The sequence below is a fragment of the Contarinia nasturtii genome, unplaced genomic scaffold (assembly GCF_009176525.2).
Source record: "Contarinia nasturtii isolate CC-2019 unplaced genomic scaffold, AAFC_CNas_1.1 Cnas_scaffold_187, whole genome shotgun sequence".
Classification (NCBI taxonomy): domain Eukaryota; kingdom Metazoa; phylum Arthropoda; class Insecta; order Diptera; family Cecidomyiidae; genus Contarinia; species Contarinia nasturtii.
Genome location: NW_022197544.1, coordinates 502527 through 529145, shown reverse-complemented (window position 1 = coordinate 529145; position 26619 = coordinate 502527). Strand labels below are relative to the sequence as shown.

Genomic DNA, 26619 nt, shown 5'->3' with positions numbered 1-26619 from the left:
CCATATGTTTGTTTTTTTTCTTCTCATAAGAAATTGTATTTGAATTTGACAGTAAGTATGACATTTTCCACAGGTTCTTCGTCGATGCTTCCACCATGCTTCGAAATAATCAAACATTTGACAAAAAAAAATCGCCAGAAACCAAAACTGACGTAGTTTATATTTATAAAAAAACTTTGATATATATGTTTGCCCATTTTGTCTCGAAATTGAGTCATCATATATTCAAAACGAGCTGTATCAAGTAATCAACAAACACTCGACGATGAAATTGAGGTCAATGGGTTATATATTTCTAATTTTCTGTCTGTCGTTCAATTCAAATGGTATATTTCGATACTTAGTAAAAAAAACTGTTGATAAACTTACCATTCTTTTTATAAAATATCACTTCTAGTTTCAGTTCAAGTTTTCCGTCTAAACTCTTTTCAATCTGTGATTTGTGATCTTCCTTTGTTTCCGGCCCATACAGGAAACGGCATGCACACCCTATATTTTTTCATATATTTGCAAGTGAATATAAAAAATAGATGAACATTTTCCTTTACATAAATTGAGTGAAAAATATATATTGGATGATATTATAAGTTACAAGTTTTTTATGCCAGATATCAGATGTTTTTTTTTCTATTTCTTTTATAGATAAATCATTGCGGGGAAAAAATAGCTTTATAGATGGTTGAAATACAACAAATCAACTGTGTAAGAAAAAAAAATTCGAAGAAATCTATAGAATTGAGTAGTCGATAATTATTGCATTTCTCAGCTATGTTTTGAACGGTTTTTATGAAAACCAATTTTATTTTTTACTAAAAAAACGTGAATTCCGCATTTTGAATGAAATAGAATTAGAAGTTCCATTTTTGTACGTTCAATTCAAAATGAGACATGGCAATTTGCTGGCAACTCATAAAGGTAATTTATGGTCGCATATTTAACATGACAAATTGTTGATTTCAAAGCACGCGCTTTCGTTTGTATGTTAAATGCTTTCAAGCAATAAAAAGTTATTCATTTTTTTGTTGCTCCGAGCCAATGAAACGACAAAAACAATAACATACGTTTTGAATGTCAAAATTTTTGTGTGAAATTGTCGTGGTTAAAGGTAGTGGAACACACTTTTGTAAGCCACTTTGATCGTATATGAATGCATATGACGATTGTGTGTTTTTTTCTATTAAAAACGTTATGTATGATACGTACATCCATGATGCGTCGTTCAAATGAATTTAAAATTACTTCAACTAAGGACTTCATTATTCCGCTTCGGGGCAATTTTTTCTACTCTTCTTATGAACAATATTTGAATGATTTTATTTGCATCATTTTATACAGCTCAATCAATAATCGGGCAAGTTCAAAAGCCTTGAATACATGTTTGTATTTATATTATTTACCTTTCTGCATAATTTGGGCCCGAGAAAATCCCGAAAGCTCAACAAATCCATCGCTGCAATAAACTATAGGATAATGAGACACTTGCGCATTACCGAGAACAAAATTTGAATCTGTAAAGAAAAATTGAAAAAAAAAGCATTATAAAAACCAAATGTTTGAAAAGGCACCAGATTTCGATTGTATACAATAGATGAGAGAAAAAATGTGTAGCAATAAGCCAGAGGATGTACCGGATCTTTGCCTTAATAGAAAAATTGAAAAGAGGATGGGAAAAAGAGAGAACGAAGGGATAGATGAAAGGGAAACATACACATAAAATATTGTTCAAATATCGAACGCTTCAAACGACGATAGTTATGAGCCCAAATTACCCGTAAATTGTCATTATGGATCATTTATTGTGGTTCGAAGCTTTTTAAACGCATATACAATGTTATCAGAGTTGAATCTTTTCAGCTGCTGTTCTCATGTATACCGGAAATCAAATCAACAACATAAACTATCTCTAATCATATGTATTAACCTAGAATGAATGCTTCATCCACATTCTCGGCACAAAATGAATCTCGGCTGATTGAATTTTCTATTGAATCAACGAATAGACGAGTACATTTCATCGATACATCGTCATCATCATAATCATCACCGCCGTCGTCGTCACATCATTATATCACACTCTCATTACAATCAGAACTATTTTGATAAATTCTATGACTAACTGGGATAATGACTGACTCTCAACACATTTTATTATAGTACAAAATATGGACCATAGACCACTTCAACTGCTTCTGTAAAAGATGGCGTTACGCGTCTCATGTTGTGTTTTTTTTTATTTGAATTCGGAGAGCCAAGTTGAGCTATATGTGTATCAAACGGGAAGCGACCTCAAATCACTTTTAAATTGTTTTCACTCTTTTTTAAATTTTGTGGTTTATAGTTTAGAAAATTCTGTTCTATAAAAGCTCCATTTTTGCATTTTTTCAAAACGAAAATATACCTAAATTATGCAAGTAAAGAACAAGTCAGAAGGCGCAAAAGTCACTATTTTCCAATTTCTATTAAATTATGTAAACGATTGGATGCATGTTTGGATATATGCTTTCGAATTGATCGAATAACAAAATCAATGTTTGGATTCCTTTTTCTAACTATCACTACAAGGAATAAATTCAATGCAAATACCACGTGCCACGTCTGAACCTGATGGAAGGTGTTATGTAAGTAAGCAATAAGTCTCACTCTTTGTTAGTTTTGTTTTAGTAAAACCGCAATGTGGTGCAAAATTTACTAATTTCCAAATTGAATTCTGCAGATGAAAGTGGACCAAACAATAATAAAACTAATACTAAAAACCAACCGCCATGCAATGTATACATATATTTCTGTACTTGTACACAGTTAGTAAATTACAAGGACCGAACATTGTTATCATCATTGCATCGAGAATAACATGAACCAACAAAGTATTAGCATGTGTATCTACGGACATATTTACTGAAGCATCAACATATTTACTAAACTTGTTGTGTGTAAATGAACGTCTGTTTACTCAAGGAAAGAGGGAAAGCACAGATCACACAGAAAAAAACTCAATTTTTGCCAAAACGATTTCGATTTCAATCTCCAACATTGTTAACTCAATAAACTGAATTGGGTCGAGATCTCTTTAGCGTGTTGAATAAAAACGAATTGAATGAAATGCTGCATCTGAATGGTAAATTTACTGTCACTGTCAAGCGAAATTTGGATGTTTTGCAAGCGTAAATCGATCAAACATCACAGCCTAGGGGCTTTCTACTATTCGTGAATAGCAGTTTATTCGCAAAATAGAAACTTTTCTTAAGTATATTCGCATCAACATCTATGAAAATTCTTATATATCATTCGAAGCCATTCGCGAATGCCAAATACTGTTTGCGAGATGCGACATATTGTCGTGATTTGTACATAAACATTCCTGTGTTTAGTTTGTATGCATGATCATTTGCATTCGCAAAATATGTATGAAACATTCGCTCGCAAATGCAACATTCGTTTAAGTCGGAACCCTCTAGATCACAGCTTACTTCAGAATAAATTAATTATTATATATACTGTTCGGCAAACGAAAATTCTTTCAGCCTGCATTATAGATTATATGAGTGCTTCATTTGCCATTCGAAAAGGAAAATAATCCAGCGCACAACGGGAGGTCGACTGCATACCGACAAATATGTTTGGATAAAATTGAAATTCGGATTAAAAGTTGGTGACTTTCAACATGGATAAATTACAACTATTTTTGCGACCTTTTTGTACATTTTTAGCAAACATACTATAAATCCAGGGAGAAATCAATCAAACCAAATAATTGGTTCCAATGAGAGTCCTGTTTAAAAGTCAAAACTTATACCAAAGACTTTGCGTATAATAATAACAAATATGCGCTAAGTATTCGAAAAATTCAATGTTCAATTCTTAGCCCAAGACATCTGTATTATATTTATGAAGATAAACTGATTAAAACTCAAATATCTCAAAGTATTCAATTATAACTCACAATATCTCAAAGAATTCAATTCTGGAAGTTGGTTTTGGTGGATCCTCAGGATCATCAGAACGCTCCCAGTTCTGGAAATGGACTCTCAGGATGGGCCATGGCATTGTCAAACCATAGTCTGGTCCATCCTGAGGATCCACCAAAACCCACTTCCAGAACTGGGAGCGGTTCTGATGATCCTAAAGATCCACCAAAGCCCACATCCAGAATTATTTTTAGATCAGAATATCTGACAATATCTCCCAAAAATGTAAATTTGCGTTCATATCTCTCGATAGCTCTTGAATTCGTTGAAATCTCCTAAATTTGTTTATATTTCTATATATTTAAAAGCGCGGTTACCCCCTAGATGTCGACCATGTGTATCAATCGGTGATTGTATTTAGTAACCAAAGCAAAGTTTCAATTCAAAAAGTGAATAAAGTCGAGTGTCAAACATGTTGAAATGAAATATACACAATTTTCCTCATATATACATTCTTCCACACAATGTGGATATTATCACTTTGTATTTTCATTAAATTACATATGGTTTGTGATTATATTTGCAGAGCGTTTGCAAATTGATATAAATCGTTCGAATGCTAATAGAGACAACATGGTTTGAATATTTATATATATTTTTTCCCACCTGTTTTTATCAATTATATTAATGCATTCATCCATTTTTGCATGGCCGGATTGTGTGGAATGCGTTGAAACGTATAACCCTCGATTTATATGTAAACTATAATATCACATACAAATCAGGCAATAACTAATGACATTTCTCGACCAAATTGCGTCACACGAGCCGTAAATTGACTTAGTGCCGGCGGCTTTGATACAGAAAATAAAATTGACATTTTAATAACAGGGCACTTACCACAATTTGTTACATTTGCTTGAATTTTTCCATGCAATGTGAGTGCCTGCGGTTGAATATCTCTGTATATTGTGTTTGCAACATTTTTTTCATGTTGCTTTTTAGTCTTTGTCACACATATTCTACATATTAAACAATCAACTTTTTTTTAAGTGCTGAACGTTGGCATTAATTATTTATTATTCAACCGCGTTTTTTTAAATTCGTTAAAAAACATATAAAATTGTTTTAATGGTATTAGGTTAATGAAACATATTTTCCATTAGATGATAAATGAAGTGTTTTTTTTTTTTTGAAAGGGTGAAAAAATGGGTAAATTAATAAAAGGATAAAAACAAGAAAGAAAGCACGATAATATGAAAAAGGATAAAAATGATTTAATCAAGTTGATTAGCAGCAAAAATGTGGGTCAGAGATTCGACAATTGGCTAGCACGTGGCTTTAGAGAGACAAACACACATTATCCCATGTAATGCATCATATGAGCAACGCTATGCACTCGGTGCTTTCTATTTAACAAAGATCAAATTAATGGGTCATTAAGAAAAGGAAAACAGAGTTTTTCGTAGTGTATTAACTAAAATGAGTGACACACTAGTATGGTCCCAGAGTATTATACATTAAGCGTGTACTGATACCACCGAATGAATCGAGTAAGAGCTTTTAAGCGCGCAAAACACATTAGATATGGACTTTGCTCGGCAACCGAGAAAACAAGCATTTCATCAGCAAGGACATCAAATATTTTCGTTCTAATTAAGTGTTTCCGCATTATATTTTGACAATACAGGAGGAAGAGAAAAAATTCGGTTGACGAAGTTAAGAAAATTTAAATCCCTTCTCTAAAAACAACAACCACATAAAAAGATGAAATATTGTTTACCAAAAACATTTACAAATTGGTCGAACCACATCTGCAAAATTACCATTATTCTCAGATTGTCACTTGAGCGTGCACAAATTTAAACAGGGATCAAATTGGTTAAATTCTATTTTCGAAAAACTTTTTACAGCTGAAAAGGGGAATAATCTCGATTGTTTACGGCCTGCGCACCCTATTATTCACGTTTCTTTTTTTTTTCGTTTATAAAACTGTCAAAGCAATTTGCATCGCTAATTAAAACTAAAAGTTTTTTTGATGTGGTTTCAAAACTCAAACAAGAAGTTTTCTATTCATTGACAGCAACAAAAACAATAAGGATAAAACGATAGTGTTGATATGCACGTCATGACGAGACTTTCCACACGATTTGAGCACTGAGCTAAATAAATTCAATAAAAAGTTAAATAAAAAATTCACCTATATGTTGAATATACGTTTTATAAATCCGAACGGATTAAAAAATGTATGCTTTGATTCCGTCTATTAAGGTATTTTAACTTATTAACTGTTCATTTCAATTGAAAAGTTAAAAGCAACCGAAATTCATATTAGCAATGAAAATGGGTTCGGATAAAAGAATTCATTTTTGCAAAAAAAATGATGGAAAATCTTTTGAAATGATAAAAGTCAAACCCAAAAATTATTATGATTGTACGTTTTCTTTGTTTTCTTCAGCAGTAATGCCGTCACTGTCGTCACATATGGCATTTGATGTTAACCATATGGGTGATATACGTTTTTTTCATCGTTGTCGGTTGTTCATGACTTTTATTCCTAATTTCGGGTATATTCTATTGAAATGCATGAAATTTATTCGGTTTGCGTGGGTAATATACGAAAGAGTTCGATTCCTTTTATCTATATCAGAACAAATATACGCACACAATTACATTATTCATTATACATGGGTATTGTGCGAGGCAATTCACACGAATTTCTCCTCCCATCTCCACCGTTGTACACACATTTTTTCGCTCTGATCACTGTGTTTGTTCGCAATAAAGCGAATTCCGGAAATACCACTACCGTTTTGTCAATATCGGTTTGATGATATGTTGTTTGTGTTTTGAATCTGTGTTGTTGTTATTTATTTGCTTGGGTTGTTTTTTTTGGCCTCGTTATCAATGTACGAACTTTATGAAAACACGTTTCCATTGAAACACACGCATACAAAATCTCGACACACACAATTACGTTCACATAAATTTATGCTACGTTTACCGCAGGTATGCGTATACTTTTTTTATTTCAAAACAGCAACTGAATTTTGTATGAAAAATATGCAAAATACATATACTTTGATTTTTGCTTGGCAATTCTTCTACGATTCTTTTGGTGTGGTGTTTTTTTGTATGCTATCACACGACAATAGGTATATATTGGGGCGCTCATGATTTTGCGCATATATTTCCAAATATGGCATAATTATTCGGAACAAAGCAGCGATATCATATTTTCAAATAAATTTTCATCTCCTTTTTTCAATCCAAATGCATTCCGGTGTTTGTTGTTGTTGCTTCTTTTGACTCTCATTTCAACTCGGCTCCATTACATGCTCAAATAACAATACTTTGAATATTATGTCATGTATACAGCCATATAATACTTGATTAAAATGAAATTTCGAATGCCAACAACGTATATAACATGTTGGCCTCACACAGACAGCAGGCAAGAGAGAAAAAAACGAATTACATCCAAATTTCATTTGCTGTGAATCATAATTCATTCTACACTCAGAATGGTCTTTTGTGTCACAATTTCAAAATTTTGTTGTTGTTGTTGTCTTAATACGATATTCTTTCTTCATTCAATCCTGTTGACAATGAAATCTATTTCGCTTTCGTTTCTATGCGAGGTGTTTTCACCGACGAATTGTGTCCCGAAAAAGCTTTTGGATCAAATTATTTTCAGCGATGATAACGCATAGGAATTTTTTTATCACTCAAAAATAGAGATATGGTGGTTTCTTTCGCATTCGAACGAACACTGAAATGGGGGAATTTCGATATAGAAAATGAAAAAAAAATTATCCCGTCTCAATATCCCATACATAGCATTTCAACATTATAGTATGCATAGATATTGTTACGGAAATATGTCATATCCTCATCGTTGTCATTTTTGGCGTCTTCGTCAGATTCAGTTCATTTTGTCGAGCAGCTGTTTTTTTTTCATTCACTCTGTGTCGTTCATTTTTCGATTCGTCGACAGTTTCGCTTGATTGTCTATCGCTTATTGTTATTTCACACTTGTTGTATGTTTTGCGCTTTTTTCCAGTAAGAGCTTTTCTTTATGTGTCTTTTTTCTCGTATCTCTTTTTCTCCCTTTAAAATCACAATCCACCATATAACACCTATGTGGTACTGATAAAGAAGAAAAAAAACCATCGAAAAAAGTCCACAAATGTGACAGACTTTGTAAATGACGTCTGAGACAAATAGAAAACTGGAGCGCATGCCATATAGCCATTGGCTGACAACTTTTTTCCATTGTTGAACATGACACATTCCGAATTATTATCTTAGACTTACTAAATAGACAACAATAAATTTGATCGAATCAATTTCAAGTTTTTGTCATTGTTATTTTCAGTTTTAAACGGAAAATAAAATCACTTCCAAACAGATTTTCGTTTAAACTTTTCGATGACCTTTTTTTTCCTTTTTTTGGAGACAATAAAAAAGAAATAAAAAATTCCAGCCAAAAGAATACGAACTGAAATAAAACGAATTGCATTCACAATACCAACTTTTTCGCACTATAAAACTCATAATGTAATTTCATTAGTGTACCTAAGGAAATTATTACCGCGAAAGACTAAGAACATGATGAAAGAAAATTGACGATGTAAAACCGATACTTTTTAAAACTTTGTATGAATATTTGCCACGTCATTCTAAAATCCTATTACATTCTAGATGGCGAAACCTGGAGATTGTGTGGGAGAACATTGACAAGAAAAATTGGCTTCAATGTTTAAATTATCGAAAAGATTTAACATTTACAATAGGATTTGGGTTGTTTCTATGGATTGGCCTCCAATTGACCCCTTTTTTTACGAAAATGGTTTATGGGCGATTTTTTGTATTTAAGTGGAAAAAAATGAATGAATGTTGACTCTCAAAAGATTAAGTGTATTATCGAAAAAAACACACACAAACTGATACAAATAAAATGATGCTTTTGATGTGATACATAAGAAAAATGTCAATTAAAAAGAAAAATGACAAAAAAGGTAAGAACATGATTCTGATGAGAAAATATCTTCTGAAAAGGTACAAAGTTAAACCGAAATGTATGTGCCTCAATTTCTAACCGTGTATTAACTGTTTTTTAGGTCGATTAATATGGTGCCTAAAGCCATCTCTCTTTCAGCGAAAGAAATTCTCATCTGTGCATGACAATGTAAACAACTTTAAAAGGAGGTGATGTTCAATCACAGAACATACACTACAAATGACACCATCTCCTGCATCGCAACAAAGTCTGGCCCAATGCTTTTGGTCGTTTTGGTTTTATCTGTCTCTTCTAGCTACTCGTCAAAAAGTATGTTGTTTATATATTTATTGCATGATTCAAATATAAAATACAGGCATTCCAACAATTTTATCAATGTGCATGTGAATCTATTTTCCGGAAATCTCAGTTAGTAAAATGTTAAAGTATGTATGCCTGAGATGAAAACCAATTTCGCAATTGGTAAGATTGATGATGATTTACATTTTGAAAGCAGATACTATTGTCTCTTCGGTTGTGAATTGATTCAAATAAAGAAATAAAATCCAATGACAACGTACACGATAATTCTAAAATTTCATTTAAACCGATTCAATATTAGATGCGCTAATGTGGGCGGGCGTGTGCGTGTTTCAATTTTTCATTTTCTTATTTGTGCGCCTTCTTCATGCAGACCGAATCGCTTTTGATAAAGTGCAAAAAGAAATGAGAAAATTCGTATATTAATATTACCGGTGGCAAAATAACATGCTTTATACACCAGATTCTTAGAGATTCATCCATGAATAAACCAGTAGATTCAATTCAAAATTACATATATATTATTTTTCGTCTTCATTTTCATTGAATCATGTTTCATGCGCACATTGCATATATTGCTTCACCACAACCGATCGATGTTCATCATATTCACACGTTTCTCTCATTTCTTATTGTCTAATCTTGAATCGAATTTTCGATTTGAATTCATTCGTATATTCGCTCGTTGAATAAGATGAAATTTGATACATTAAAATGCGATCCAATTGCTTTGGCGCATATAAACAGAGCGACGATGGAACACATCAGATGCATGCAATCAGTCACTTTTGTGTCGCGCTCCTTTCGTTCCAATTTCTCATTCTAAAATTCACTGAACTAAACCATTTGCTTTTTTGTGAATCCAGAATAAATAACAATGTGAGCGTTAAATTTTCTTCCATTTTTCCACTGACTTTGTTTATGTTTAATTCATGCGTTTTGCTTTTCTCTGCTTTTTGTCAGTGTATTTTTGCACATGAAATGATAATAATAGTCCAAGATGGAGTTGTAAATCTCACTGGGATGTTATATAAAGAGTTTTTAATTTTCTGAAATGCATAAGGTATAAATGAAAAAACCTGAAATTCTCTGGAATTGAACGCTTGACAACACAAACGGCAAGAGATGTGAATAATAATAAAAATGGAAACGAAGAATGGGAGAAGTGACGAACAAATTAGTGAAACATGATGAATAGTGTACAAAAAAGTGTCTTATGACTTCAACCACAGCGTGGAACTATTACTTGCATAGAGCAGTGGCGACCCCCTCTGGATTTATCGATCATTTTTTCATGAACTCTTCGAAAACAATCAACGATTTTCAAACATTTTCTTTTAATTTACAGTAATTATTAATTACACAAAATTCCGACGCATCAAGATGGTGCATCATTTTTATTTACATGTATAAAACGAATGTCGCTCAATTTATACGCTTTGACTTCAAGATGAGAGACAAAAAAACAGCTATTAGACATACAATAGCAATAGGAATAGTAATTGGAACAATAAATGCGAAATCATTAAATTGAAGGTAGCGTGGTAGGTAGCTCTTTCAGCATTTATTACGCTCTTACACTGTCCGAAGTTGTACAATGATGGTTACGCATTTTAATCTCTATAATGATGAGTTAGATTACTTTGCGCGAATTAAACTGTACAGAGAAGGATGCGAGCTGGAAAATGAAAAAAGCAAAGTGAGAACAAGTGAGAAAGAGTAGTTAAAAAGCAACTAGTATTACCACTTTAAAAAAGTAACAAACTCTCAAGCAACAAACTACAATTATTATCGCTGGCAAACTTTAATAGCAAGCGAAAAGCGATATATATGTGTATATAGAGACAAAGTCCGACCATATGAAACTACAGTAAATGTGAAGGGGGGTAAATTGGCCTATTTGAAGTTGATTTAATGGCTCCATGCTGAATAAGAACTCTAAAGAGATGTATTTAAAATATTTATGTTGATACAAATAATATTAATCATCATTTGAATGGTGTTTATCTCGCTTGGGATGTTTCGTTTTTATTCGTCGCCCGCAACGTATGCATTTTGTTGAGAAGATGCGTCAGACAGAGTTTTGCTGGACGTGTTTTTTTTTCTTTCTTATTTGAAAGCAAGAATTTTTGCACTATTCGTGAGCAAACGACCGAATGAAAATGGTTCAATGTCTCATGCGCCAACAAAGGCAACAGCAGTACGAAAAAAGTGATCAAAAATCGCTATCGTCGAAAAGTTTTCCACTTCGGATTTAGTGCCATTCTTTTTCGGATGTTTTTTTCTTCTTCTTGATGTTCTTCTTCTTTTTGAAACGATATTCGCGCGATATTTATACAACACATAATTTTTCTATCCTGCTATATTTCGTAAAGTGTTATCACCATTCGTTCGAATGCGGGCAGGATGAATGTGTTTAAACGACACCAATATTATCAATGACAAAGTCAAGTTTTAGGTGCGTGTGCTTGTATTATTATTATAACACTAAGCTCACACGTTACATACTTTCACAATGTTGCTACGAACAAAGTATCACCAACAAACTTTTATATTCGAACGAAAGCAAGAAATGGATTAATTCCTCTTCAGTTCCGATAGAATAAAAAAAAGATGTCAAGCTTGCATTTGGCAACCAGTATATACTTAATTTTGACATTTTTCACGCTGACACAATTTTATCACATTCTCGTCGCTCTCTCTATCTCTTTTTTTATATTAAATTTCAAGCAATGAGTGAGTGTGTATGAGAGAAGTGTATATCTTCTTATCGGATCACAAACGTTTAAGTTTATGCAAATATTATCAACCGTAAGTGAAGCGACATAAAACCAAAACCGAGATAACCTTACGTTGAACATACCATATATACCGGATGGTGAATTATCGACATAAAACCAGATCAAAGACCGAGATGAACTGAAATGAGACACATTAGTTTGCACTTCTATCGAACGACATTGCACAACTAACAAGATTTGAAACTTTGTTGTGAGTCTTTTTTTTACAACAAAAATCATGGCAGAGATATAGGGATAGATATATGAGTATGAAAATGCAGCTCAACAAACCAAAGCTAACCGACGATAATGCGGTCATATAGTATATATATTCAAACAATGATACGAAATAAAACAGACTATGAGATTTCTGTGTTTGCATATTCAAGTGTGTCGACAAACATATCAAAATGTTTCATTTATGATAAAAAGTGCCCTTTTTCTGTTCAGAATTTTATTATTTATTTCATGATGCTAGAGTTGATGGTTGAATAACAACGCGACGATTGAGCACGTTTCAACAGCGCGAATGAGCTTAAAAAAGCAGTATTATTTTTTAATAAAAAAAGGGTTGTTTGTTTAATATTTGACGACAAATCATGAACAAAAAATAGTCGAATTGTGATTCATTTTGGCATGGGTTAAATAATTGTAAGACTCGAATAAAAATTCAACCCACTGAACGAATTTGTAAATAGCAAATTTTACGTCTTTCGTAATTCGTCTAATTTTCGTCTCTTTTTTTTCTCTTTGTGATGGTAATCTCTTTGTACAAGTATAGACATTTCACGTGCTTAGAAATGTGAAACACACTTCTATATATACACGTGAAAATTACATACATTTCATTGGCTATATAATATATATAGGATGCGATAGCTCTCAATACAATTTTATTGTGGCATATCTCAAAAAATAAGTAAGCCAGAAATCCACACCAAACACGTTTTTCACTTAATATTGTGTTACAACAGCGAAGAACCTCAATTAACTTGACTTTTACAAATGAGACTCTTGTTTCAAGTTCCTCAATAACAATTTTCGTTCGAATTAAATGCCGCTTTTGCCACTTTCTCGCCAAATCGTATTCAGACACTCTCGCATACAATTTACCGTATTCTTTTTGAACTGTAATTCACTGACAGTGATGATGCCAATGTTGTTTTGCCACGCTCAAAAATTTCAAATTGAAATAACTTTAGCATGTTGATAATGGAGTAAAACATGCATGCACACCGACTATAAAGTAAAATAATTATTCAAAATGAAATAAATGTGAACAGGTGAAAAGACGTGATAGAATACACGTTTATACGTGATAGAAACCCATGCTAAATTTTTCCATTGTCTCACTACTATTGTGAATGAGTGTCAAATATAGGCAAACATGTGGCATTGGTTTGGCATGGTTCGTTAGTTAATTATGGAAATTTGCTGTAGCCAATCGTACCATAGGCTCAATATTTTGGTCAAAAACGTGTACTGCCGCAAATGTACAAGTCAATTCACATGTTGTGCCAAACATATTGGCACATGCAACACATATCAATATTCAGGGATATGAATGAATATTGGATTTATTATCTGTTTGCTTTCAACACTTTTTGGTAATTTGAAACCAGAATAATTTTCTATTGGCTGCTTTAACGGTGTCAATTGTATGTTTTACTAGGGGATTTGATTTCTCTTTTTTTATTTTCAGAAAACTTATAATATTTGGATTGACCTATTTTACCATGGGGATAGAAGCATCGGTAATTTTCAAATTTTAGTTCGGAAAAAAATTGTTAAAATACATTGAATTGTCTATATGAAGTGGGAGCGCTCGCGCGGTTTGACATTGCCACTCATTGTTTTACGCATTTTCCGCTATTTCAAATAATACTATCCACCAAAATCTAGGCCAAAAGTCTCAATCCCTATCTAGTGAAAAAGGTCTCTGTACAAAATCGCTTATGGGCAAGAGTGAATCGTGCTCAAAAAACCTTAAAAAAACGAAAGAATTTTCACCAAAAGTTCATTCCATCTATTGTAAACGACGGTCAAATTGCTAGAATCTTTTAAAACGCTAGGGAGACCATACGACCATTGTCAGATTTGTTAATGATAAAAACCATATTTACTGACTACTGAAATGAAATCTTGACCTCTTTTCAGCCCCCAGATGTTTTGTACATCACTGAACACATGTAATGTTGATGAATAATATTTCAAGAGTAAGAAGCATTGCGTTTATTCAATTTAATATTCAGGAATGTTATCCAAATTTGCTGTTGGGCAGATATTGTTTAAAAATTCAGCATTTAAAGAGCACATACTGGTGGAAGGAGGTAGTTATTCTAAATATTATTCAATTGTTGGCTATTATTATTGAATTGTTATTTCGTTCCCAACAATTGTTTTACATCAATTGTTATTGTTCAAATAAACATTTCGAATAGTTCCATATTTGGATCATTTCAATGTATTCAAATTATGTAAATTAAGTATACCTTAATAGCCTATATAAATTGCATAACAGCAAAATTGTTGAGCAAACGTTCCATTCATTCAAAAATGGTTTAACGCAAAATCGGTAGACGATAGTCATTTACCAAATATTCGTTTTATCAGTTTCGAACTTTAGAAGTGTTTGATAGGAGTTTAGCAAATCACCGCAAAGAGTCCAGTTCAAAAGGTAGCTTATAGGCAGATTGTGACGCCTTATATCTACCGCATTTGAATTAAACTCACCACTGCAATACAATCATAATCAATAACCCAAGCATGCAGACGTAAAAGACAAGACAACACAATCTGGCACTGTGATTGTCATATATATTGCTATATGTTAAGCAAGGCGCTCTGTCGTAGTTTGGGTAAGAGTATCGATTGATTATTTGTGTAAATTTCAATCACACGACACCACTAATTCTAAATTCTCTTTTATTTATTTGATGGCAATAAAACCTTGTGCACAATCCTTCATATCTTTGATATGAAATGTTTTTATGTTCATTTTTCTGCTTTTGATTACGGATCATTATTTTGCATGTATATATTTTATACCAGATGTTATATGATGATTTTGACCATATGCATGGCAGCTTATCACGATCCATTCACATTTGTAGTCGAAAAAAAGAAATTTATGCTGAATGAAGCAAAAACAGTTCACGTATCCTAATTCTATGTATTACAGTATAAAAACCATTTTTCTGTGTTTAGTACTAAATGTTGTCGGCATTTAAATGTATCGATTTGGTATTTGCATCTGTTCAACCTCTATCTCAGCAAAACCATGCGTATATGCCTATCAATGGTAACCAACACACATTTAATAAATCAATACGCCAATAATTTTACGCTTAAATAAAATTTATTATTATTACCACGTCCATGGTATGGTGGATGCATTGTAAACGTAATATTTGGCTTTTATCACTTTATACCGTTTCTGACGGTACATTGTGTGGATGTGGGTGGGTGTTTGTTTGTTTGCGTGTGGTTTAACACTGACTTCCGTTTTGGATTTTGCGGATTTTTTTCTCTTTCTCTTTTTCGCTTTCGGCACATTGGCTATTCACGACACGATATGCCAAATTGTTCAGTTTCACACGTATTTTCACTTACATTGCGTTGAAAGCGGACCAAAAAACATAAATCAAATATTTTATGCGTTCGCAATTTTGGCCGCCAGTCAAGTTATTAAATCAAACGGCGATGTCACTAAATTACAACATTATAGAAAAACAAATAAAAATTCACTTACTTCCATAATAACGATGATGATGTTTTCCTTATATTGTTATTCTTTGTTTAGGCGAAGTGTTTAATTTTTTTTTTGGTAGGTAAAAATTGCATTTTTCAGGATATTTTTTTATAGCATTTTAAAGAACTGTACAAAAAGCGGTTGTTCTCTTTTTCGCAACGTATGTGTATTTTTTTTTGTTCATCCCTAAGGATGGCATGAATCATCGCTCCGTTAATGGAACATGTTTTGATTATTATATATGTATATTTTGTATCCTTGATCTCGGATTTATTACTCGCCCCTCCCCCAATGTAAGAAATGAAACACTATGACCGAAGTATTAAAGCACTAGGAATTATTTCGAATAATATGAAGTGAAAGTGAAGAATAATATGTTTATGCCATCAATTTATTGTTATTATTTTCAGTGTAGGCTTTATCACATTTAAATTTCTATACATTTCCACATACATTTTATTATGGGAAAGAATTTTGGAAAATATCTCGACAATTTTTCATTCTTCTTGGATCGACTTCATATTCTGCTAGAGCTCGGGATAATATAAATTTTCAAAATATTTCTTGGATTTTTTTCTGGAAGAAAAAGTAAATAGGGTGCGCCAAATTGATTTTGTCCGAAATGAAATATTGAAATTATACAATGGCCAAATATTTACGACACTTAAGTTGATATAGTTGAAATTATGCAAGTGCTAGGGGGCAGACACGTGGAATAGGATTAGACTTTTAGTGTAAAGATTCGAGAAATTGCGAAGAAATAGCAACGCCTGTGAATGGATTCGCGTGGAATAGCGAAACAGTGCATGGAATAGGAAAAATAGTTTCGATTTCATATTTGTGTTTTTGGATTAGTGGAATAGCTGAATTAGTAATTTATATAGTGGATTCGGAATTTTTTCTTGGTGTCTCCCCCTTAGTGCAAGTGTATACAAGAAATTTTTTGCTTGAATTTAAAGCTTTTTCCATTTTTTACTACATATTTTAAAGTTTGTGCTTCCTTTTTTTCCTTTTATGCCATTTTCGGAACATTTTTCATTCCATGGTGGTGTTTAGCGAAATTCATTTGGAATGCCAATGTGATAATGGTGTTGGAACTCATTCAAAATACCAAAAATTAAGTTAAATTTTATTCATGTAGTTAGTTGGTATGTTGATGTGCTTACAGTGTCTCCCGTGCCCGTTTCAATATATAATTTTACTATTCAGTAAAATAATTTTATTATTTTATGTGAAATGTCGAATTGCTGAACATAAATTGTGGTGTAATAGTATGTGAGATATATGTATATAGGCATTAAGAGGACCTCCATCAACATACAACGTCAATATTTTGATTATTGCTTTAAGCTGTTTAAAACGTGATGTTATGTGTGGCATCGAAACACCAAGTCATGTTTTTTTTCAAATGTTTTTGGTGGTTTTTTTCATCCAGTTTGCGTTTCGAGAATATGAAAATTTATGCAAATTAAATTAACTATGATGAGCAGAACTTGAATCTCGAATACATCCGTACAAAATGATCATTATGCAAAATGCAACACACAATTTCAAACCAAATGGTGTTGTAGCAGAGATATGTAAATCTATCAAAATGTACACATTTTTTTCCTCTTCATTCTGCTTCTATCTTTTGCCTTTTTCCTTCCGCTTTCCCACTTTACACATTCGTTCTCTATCTATCTATGTATCTATCAGTAGATCTGTATCTATCTTCAGTCAAGTTGATGGACATATTTTATCCGAAAACGATATATTCACATTATAACAGATGATCGATGCAATTTCAACTGATTAAACTGTCAGTCAGCAAATGAAATGTGGGCAAATTTCAATACATTTTCGAATAAGACCGAATGTGAATTTGTCAGGTAAAAACAAAAATTTTGAAAAATCAAGCAAAATAGCTCATATTTTGAAGAGAATGAAATTATTTTTTTTAAAATCAGATTGCGTATACGTAAGATAATTCAAAAATGTTTTATTGGTTTGCTTAAAAATGTCTTTAAATTATTTTTTCTCATGTTATTTTCGAGAATAATGACGTGTAATTCTGAGCATTGCTTCTAGAAATATTTAGTTTAAAAGCTTGTTGTTAAAGTTTTAATTTTATAATATTTCAGAACAATGCAAACAATAATGGTATCAAATTTAAAAGCAAAATTCTTTTATTTACACGTGTTCAAATAAAAAACCAAGAAGTAATAATAATTCAACCGCGTTCAACAGATGTAAACAAAAAAAAAAGTTGTGTATAAACGGATTAGTATTGACAAACGACGGAATAGTTTCCGGTATTGCGCCAAACGCAAATAGAATCAAATTTCTCGACTATGGTATCAAAGAGTTAAGGCGAATAGTTCAAATACATGGGACGGAAATACAATGTTTTTCTTTGTAAATTAGGAAAAAATTCAGTAAACAACAATTTTAGGAATGTTCAATTGAAAATTGTTAATCTTTAAGCACTTTATTCCATTCAAATATATCGGCCATTTGGAGAGCACATTCATCTATGCTATTCATTGTAAATAATAAAAGTTGTTTTTATTTTATAAGAGTTATTTACGAATTAAACAGGTCGTTGTATAAAACATGATTTGAAAAAAAACAGCAATGTTTTTTTTTATATACCATTTCAATCTTTTGCTTCAGTTCAGCATTTCCATTAATATACTTAAAATAACAAAAGTATTTATACATCCTAGTTCATATTGTGTTTCGAATATAAACTTAATCTATGGCCCATTTTTCTATAACCTGGAATTATTTTACAAAATAATCTCTTACTAATAGTCGAAGTATTCAATATATGACGTAGTTGGAAAAATACTGGAAAATTGCATGAGAGGAACTTTTTAACGAATAAATCAATGTTTTCAAGCGAATTTGCACTATTTAGCAGAGCAGTATATTTGCTGGATGAATATCAATTGATATTTTCAGACGCTGCTATTTAGAGGTACAAAATCTGCTATTGGTAATTAATTTTGCATGGAAGACAAATGGATCAAATATTTTTTCGAAAATCTCGAATTTGGAAGGTTCCATCATCAAGAGGTTTTACGGCATAACTTTTTACTAGACATGAAAACCGAGAGCCAGAGAATACATATTTATAAAACTATGAAACCAAATAATATATACATGTATACATCGAAATCATAAAACGAACATACTTTTAGAGATTATAAAGGATGAGAGCTTTATATTTGACACAAATTCTATTTGAGAAGTGGGAAGGAGACGAATGAAGGGCCATTCACGCGATAAATTCTTTTTCCATACTCGAAAACGACGTACCAAACAAGCTGAAGTGTGCTTTTGGTACATATATGTGTTTCATATATCGCATAGTCACAAAGAAAAGTATCATTAATCTGGTCGTCTTAATTTGAATGCAATTAAATATTCACATTGCAATTATGAGCTTGTGTGATGCTATTTTTATAGCGGTATACCTTAATAGGGCACATGGTGTGTATATGTGTGTGTGTTGAGTTTTGGTTGAAAAACGACAGGTGAGCAATAAGTTTTGTTTGCATTAATCAGGAAGTATTTTATGGTTGCCATTTTGTTGGCGAGCAGACGAAAAAAATCTTTACCGTTCCACTTTTGTAGATGTAAGAGAAAAACCACATAAAACGATGGTTAAACTCATACGGTTGAAATAACAGAATGCATACAGCAAAAGGAAAATATTTGCTCGGTTTTGCGTTTTGTTTCATTTGCACAGGCATTTATTTGTTAACGTTGAAATAGCTTTGACTTTAGCATACAGGACAGTTAATGCAGAACAGAACAACAACAACATCAGCGGTAAAAGTAGCATCAGCAGCAAATATCTATGTTTGTTCGTATCATGTCACAAATTGAAACTGAAAACTTCCTACGGCAACAACATATACAAATGATTTTTTTTGCCTTGGTTTTCTCCCCTTTTTTAAGCTGAAATCTAGAAATTTCATCCAGTTTCGAGGAAATGATATGAAGAGAAAAAGCGATCTTATGTCAAGTGACACGAATAGTTTCCCATTTTCTTGAGAGCACATTTATGTGAGCTCTCACATCTCGTTTCTCTCGCCTTGAATGCTCAACACGGTAAAATATATTCAATGTTACACTTAATCATTTTATAAGGCACATAAAAAATATTACAAAACGCGAATTTCCTGCTTCCAATTTCCAACTTTGAGACTTTCTTTGACACAATTTAAGTATGAAGTTATTCATAATTCTTAAACTCATTCCATTTAATCATCGCTCATGAATCTCATCCAAATCACGCATTCGATATATTTATATGACATACTTCGAAGATAAGCGTAAATTTAAACTGCGACATATGTTATATAACCGGAAATACAAGATGCAAACTTATGATTTATGCTTTTAAAATTATCCTTCTTAATTATATATAAAAATATACTATTTTCTTTCTGATGGCAACCAAAATCTATCGCTCTAGGTCGGTATTAGAGAAATAAGAGTGTAAATATTCAAGCGAACATTGGCAAAAAATTATTTGATATATAAATAAAATGATTTCATGGTGACCTTTTACAAAAATTCAGACAATTTTTTTTTTCGCTTTTATTTTAGTGAATCGTAACGACGAACATTACGTAATTCATATTACACTTCTTTGCACGCGCTATCACATTGCAAGCTTCAATACTTTATTTCCCAGCACAATAGAAAATCGATTTTAATCGATGGTTGTTTATGGATATTGAATGTCAAAATTTTGGCTGAAGCGAAAGAAGTACATAACGTCTGCTAAAAATGATGATTGCCTGGGTTTAAATCGAATTGCAATATCGAGTGAGATATTATATATATATATATCACCATTGTTCAGTATTTGAGTTTATTCCTCTGGAATGGTTTCATTTATAAGCGCGTTAAAACCAACCAAAAACACTTATTATCCATCCTTCAAGCGTTACAAGAATACGTACGCTCATTATTCATTTTGATTGATGGACCATAACAGAAAATGGGCAAAATGACACTAGCACAATGTAGCAGACGTATAGTTTTATTTATCAAGTGAAGAAATGGAAAGTGGCCAAAGAAAACAAATTTCAAGAATGCGGTCACTACCAACACTCTCTCTCTCTCTCTCTCTCTCTCTCTCTCTCTCTCTACATAGGCCATCATTTATCCGCCGCTCACTTTGAGCATCCTTTTCTATTATTCACACAATTTATTCGCTTAAATAAATTTGACGGAAGAAAAATCTGGCAAAAATACAAGAAAAAAAACGTCGCACATAAACATACAACTTGGTCAAAGAAACCGGTCTAATTTATGACATGCCTCACTGGGGACGTTGATGTATTTAAACGAAAAATAATCTCAATAAGGCTATGGTCGGTGAACATAAAGTATTAAATTAAGTATAGTTTATTTTTGTGCCGAATCCGGCAATTTTCAGATGATAATGAGAATGGATGGTGTGAGTTGTTTCGAGATGATTTAAATTGCAGGGTTTCAGCTTATGATTTAATTATTTGTAATCCTTGGACACTTCTGCATTATATGTAATCCTTTCTTTCCGCCATTAGCGAATAGTTTCCGAAAAATGTTGCATTTTACCAAAAAAAAAAAAACTTAATTTTTTCCATTTAATTTTTCGAACTTTTATTTTACGACAAATAATTCACATCAAGCATTGCAAACTTGTCACTGATTAATGTCATTTTAATGCGAAGGCATTGTTTCGACCGTTTCCAGCTAGGTTTCCAGACGATTTGCGTTTCATTCATTCACTCACGAAGACTTCTCATTTCCTACCCGACTATGACAATAATGACATTGAATCAATGCTAGTGAATGTTTTTGTTCTCAATCAATTGTCACTGGTAAATCGGCGGAATTTTGCAAACAATGATTTAACCCATACACCATTTCAAAGCATTGCCATCTTTTCTATTCCGGTCATATTTTCGGTCACAGTTTCTCAATTTTCAGTTAGCATATGAATGTGTATTGTTCGAGTAAATGAAATGGATTATTAGGCATTATGTGTGTGTATGTGTAGCAGATGCCAAAATAAAGCCGAAGTTTTTTTTTCAAGTTTCATTTCTATTGTGGTTGGGATCTTGTGGAAATATAGCATCGAAAAATGAGCGAAAACCGAGTGAATGGACGACTTTGCTAAAACTTCGAAACAAAAACTAATTAAAACCATTTCATTCAATGAATTTAGCAAAAAGGCATATCACAAGAATATGAATGAATATATGACCATCTGCTGATTTCTGAATGTTTTGAACAAATGAATAAGAGAGGCAGTGAGAAAATTTCAAGTTTTGTTCCCAAAACGATGGAAAAATGAATATTTCATTTGTAATTAAAGAATATCATGTGCTCTATATATGTTGGGCGTTTTGCATTCATTTTCATTCCGTTTAAATTGAAGAAGGAAATATGAAACCGCAACTGATGACCGAGAACCAAGAAATGAACGAAAAACAATGCAACACACCATACGCGAAGAGCTGCTTTTACTTTTCGAAATTCCCATGGATGGCTCTTTACATCATGATCCTTGCTATCATTCATTTCATTATAAATCATTTTCTGTTGAACAAGAAAATTGAGTGGGCTATCGTTTCCGTCATGATGATGTTTTTTTCTTTTAAATATGATCCTCATTTTCTTCTTTGTATCAGCGCGTCATGTCCCAGCAATTGTTTTTAATTCGTAATTAAGTTTCCACAAAATATAAATGAATGATAATTGGACTTTTTTTGGTTAAAATGACGCCAATACAGGGGCGATTTAATTCGATGAAGTGCGCAATTTATTTATATGAAATGTACATGGGCACATTTATAATTTGCTCAAAATTACGAAAATTGTCCATGTGTCTCGAAAAAGAATGAAATCAATCGAGAACAAAAGCAAAAAATAACTGAAAAGAAAAACGAAACGTGGGAGCTATCCAAAAAAAAAATGCAAAAATTCCGGATTATCATAAAGAATCATTATGGTAAAAAAAAGAGTCTCATTTACCTACTTAATGAAGAAAAAAAATGCCGTGATTATCTACCGCGCATTCACATTGGCGTAAATTCAGCGTGATTATTTTTTTTCGTTTTTTATTCATTGTTAAGCTTCATTTAACATACAACATTACATGATTTGAGACTTTAATCAAGGCACTAAATCAATTGATAACAACAAACAATGAAAATATACGAAAAATCGCATGTCAAAACGATGAACCACATTTTTTTCTCGCTGTCTCTAATACTCTCGTCTGAACACTTCTCATTCTATATAATGCGTACACAACGCAATTGCGTGTTATTACAAACAGGGGCGAAAATGATTGCGATACATCCTAATTAGTGGGCACCTTACAAGGCATGAAAAACTCGAAACATGAAAATATCTCACAGCAATGATGACGACCATTTGGTAATCTAGTGCAAAAGATTCAATGTGTTGGCTTGTGAAAATAATAACATTCTAATGCGATTCGCTTCAGTGTATTATATTACAATATACAGCAACAATACATAAAGCGGCAAGAAAACTGTGTGGTTAAGCTTTTTTTCCTGTAAAAGAATATGTGCTTAAGTGAATTTGAGGTGGTGTGAAATGTTTGATCCGTTGAATGTACATTGGAATGCACGCAATATAAGAAGGCATCTCTGTCCCCTTTCTTGCTGTACCGAAAACGATTTATTGTCTTCTTTTGCGTCTATTGTGTGTGTGTCGCTTCACTAATTCAATTTGGATTTCATCGACGGCAAAACTTAAATGTTATTCGACTTCCGTTCTTTAATTTTAGAGTTTTGACGGCGGAAAATTCATTGGCGAAATTCAACAAACAAATAATTACGAAAGATCTCATGCAGTGTATGGCATTGACGAAATCCTGTAGATCGTTAAAATGTTATTTTGAGATTTCATAATATGACCGAATATCAAACAAAATCCAACCTCTGCAGATTGTACAGACAGCGCTTAATATTAAGCATTTTTTTCAACAAATCCTTCCTTCCTTCATTTCGCGGTACGCACAGAAATAAAACACAAATTGCAATGTCAAACAACAAATCCTCTCGGTTTTTCATCTCATTCTCTCTCTCTCTCTCTCACTCTCAATCTCGTTCCCACTCTATTTATCTCCTACTTTACGCCCTTTGTAACTTTTACACAATCGATTACAGCAGTCGAAATTGAATCATTTCCTTCATTGCGATAAGTTTCAATCGTGTTAAAATTTTATGAAATAGGAAATGAAAACGAAAATTCACTGAACAAAATGACGAACACAACGGCCAAACGTCAAAACATTCATCACATTTTCAATATTTGCTCAATTGGAAAAAATGACTTTTGATTCATTCATTTGAGTGCTACTTACGGGTCCCATCAAATCGTGTTGCGATTGTATCCAAAAACGTATTTTGTGGGGCTAGCAGTCCTCTGCGATTGCCTGGCATTGAAGCACCAGTGATGAGCTAATAACGTTCGTGATTTATCTGAAATATAAATAAAATATCAGTCAATTAGTATCTTACGCATTTATCTGTTTAAAATAGAATTAAATATGCTTGAAATGACCGTATTTTACAGTTAAATTATATTTAATTTAACCTTGATTCATGGTAAAAAGTGGAAAAGAAAACATAATTATGCAAAGAAGTCTCATAATTGCTCACAAATTATTTTTCATGACGTTCTATATTTATTATTTGCTCATCATTCTTGTACGCAATGAAGTGAGTTTGTATTCGGAACATGCCACATTGTTTTTCTCTAAATGAAAAAGTGTAGCACATTTTTTTATAGACATATTTTTTCAAATGGGTATTTTTAGAATTTTCATTGAAAAAAAATCAATCAATTTGAAATGAGATAAGTGTTTGCAAAGTATTTGAATAGTTTGTGCGTGCGTAATAAAGCAATTACTATTTCCACACCAAAACCCAATTAATTAAATAGTTTCAAATGATTTTAATCTATAAATTCTTCATGATAGGATCGCATAATATATGAAGACGAACCACATAATAATTTCACAAAGTTCAATACCATGCCACTCGACCACGTTACCATACGATTTAGTGGTTAAGTTGTAAACTAAGCATGGCTTTTATATGGCACTATAAGGAATACAAATGAGTTGTAGTAAATAGATTTCCATAAATTGGCGAACGTATTACAAACACTTTGGTTACATGTCTAATTTACCTTTCAAAATTAACTTTACCCTACGGGAGACTTTCATGATAGAAACCACAACACCAATCGCTTCATCATTGAAAGAACTTTCGTTTTGGTCTTTGTTTGTTCAACTTCACTCCTTTGTATCGCTTGATTTGTGTAGGTCCAATTATTTTATTTTTTATTAAAAGCATGCAATTTATGTATGTATTTGTGTATGTGTGTGCGTGGGTTCGAATTTCTTAGTCAGTGACATTACAATCTTGATAATATTTAAGTTTATGTTGTATTGCCATACCCTTTCCTGTCTCATTTCTAATTTGCCACGAACGCTCTAAGTTTAACTGGTCAAATTTGTTGTTTGGCATTGAACATTCAGACAACACATGATGTTGGTGTCGTTTAGCAATAAATGTGTAAACATGTCAAACATTACTGTCGGAAAATATACGCGTCAAATGAAAATGACATGTTTTTGTCACTCAGTTCGTCTATTTTCAATGCGAAAAGCTTTGAGTGTTGCTTTGTTTTTTCATCGCAGATTTACGATATTTTTCGTTGATTTGCATTGTTGTTAGCGCATTTTTACGTGACTTATTGTGATCGATTTGCTTTATACACAATGCAGTATCCAAAAACGCTTTTACGACGCAATGACGCCAAATTAAAATCAATTGGACTTTTTATTCGTCAAACTGTGAGAAAAATAGGGGGAGAAGAGAGATAAGAAGAATACTTATAATACTAATCAACAATGTTATTTGATTTCGAGCCTCACGTAGCTGTGAGGCAATGTATAGAGGTGATGTGGACAAGTTCATTTGCATAATCAAATGAATCGATAACAGACGCAAACAATTTAAAATGCACTGATACACTAAACACACATAATCGATACGTCACATAATCAATTCAATCTACGTATGCATGTGTGCGATAAATTCACATGTATGATGTGGTTTTTCATTATATTTTCACGCTGTAATCAATAGAATGTACTATACAATCTCTTGAGATATTATACATATATTTATGAATTTATTCATTCGATATTTTTTGCAAAGTGAACATTTCTCGGGAATTTGATTAAAGAGTTTTCTTTAGTACCACCTGTGTTATAAATTCAAAATGGTTTCTGATGTGTTCCAGCATTTTGAAATTTTCCCCAAATCATATATGAAAAAAAATGGTTCTCATCTTTCTAGTCGTGATTAAATCTCATTCGATCTCCGCATTTGACAGGCAACAATAAATAAAACGCAACACTTCTCTATTCAGATTACATCATCATTCAAATATTGACGATAGAAAATACAAATGATGGTCATATTTTGTAAACGAGTTAGGTGTGCGCGCGTCTTTTTTTCCATCGGTTTGGTGATTTATTCGACTCTTATTAATCGAACAATATGCTTGAAAGAAAAAAATCTGACAAAATTAGATAGCTTACTTGGATCTTTGTAAGTAATGGGCGAACTCTGATTCTCAGAGGGGGGATTTCAAAAAAGAAGAGCCAAAAATACCACGGTTTTTTTCATTTTTATCTAGCGTTGAATTGGAAATTTTGGACGGCGGGACATCTCCCCCCTCCCCCACCATCCGCAATTGATTTTTTATTCTTCGACAAAATGTCCGCCTTGTTTTAAGTTCGTTTTATGTTGAACATATTTT

The 26619-nt window shown here is 32.5% G+C and overlaps 1 protein-coding gene across 4 annotated transcripts in view; it reads right to left on the bottom strand.

Annotated features, from left to right (window-relative positions):
• The window catches only part of LOC116352383 (potassium voltage-gated channel subfamily H member 8), a 76856-nt gene that overhangs the window by 27122 nt on the left and 23115 nt on the right, over positions 1-26619 (bottom strand). For all 4 annotated transcript variants that reach the window (XM_031784927.1, XM_031784931.1, XM_031784930.1 and 1 more), the window contains 3 exons: positions 24146-24263; positions 1398-1508; positions 370-489 (listed from right to left, as the gene is read on the bottom strand). In XM_031784927.1, coding sequence (XP_031640787.1) covers positions 370-489; positions 1398-1508; positions 24146-24224 — 310 coding nt within the window. In that variant the 5' untranslated portion in view covers positions 24225-24263. The remainder of the gene's footprint in view (positions 1-369; positions 490-1397; positions 1509-24145; positions 24264-26619) is intronic.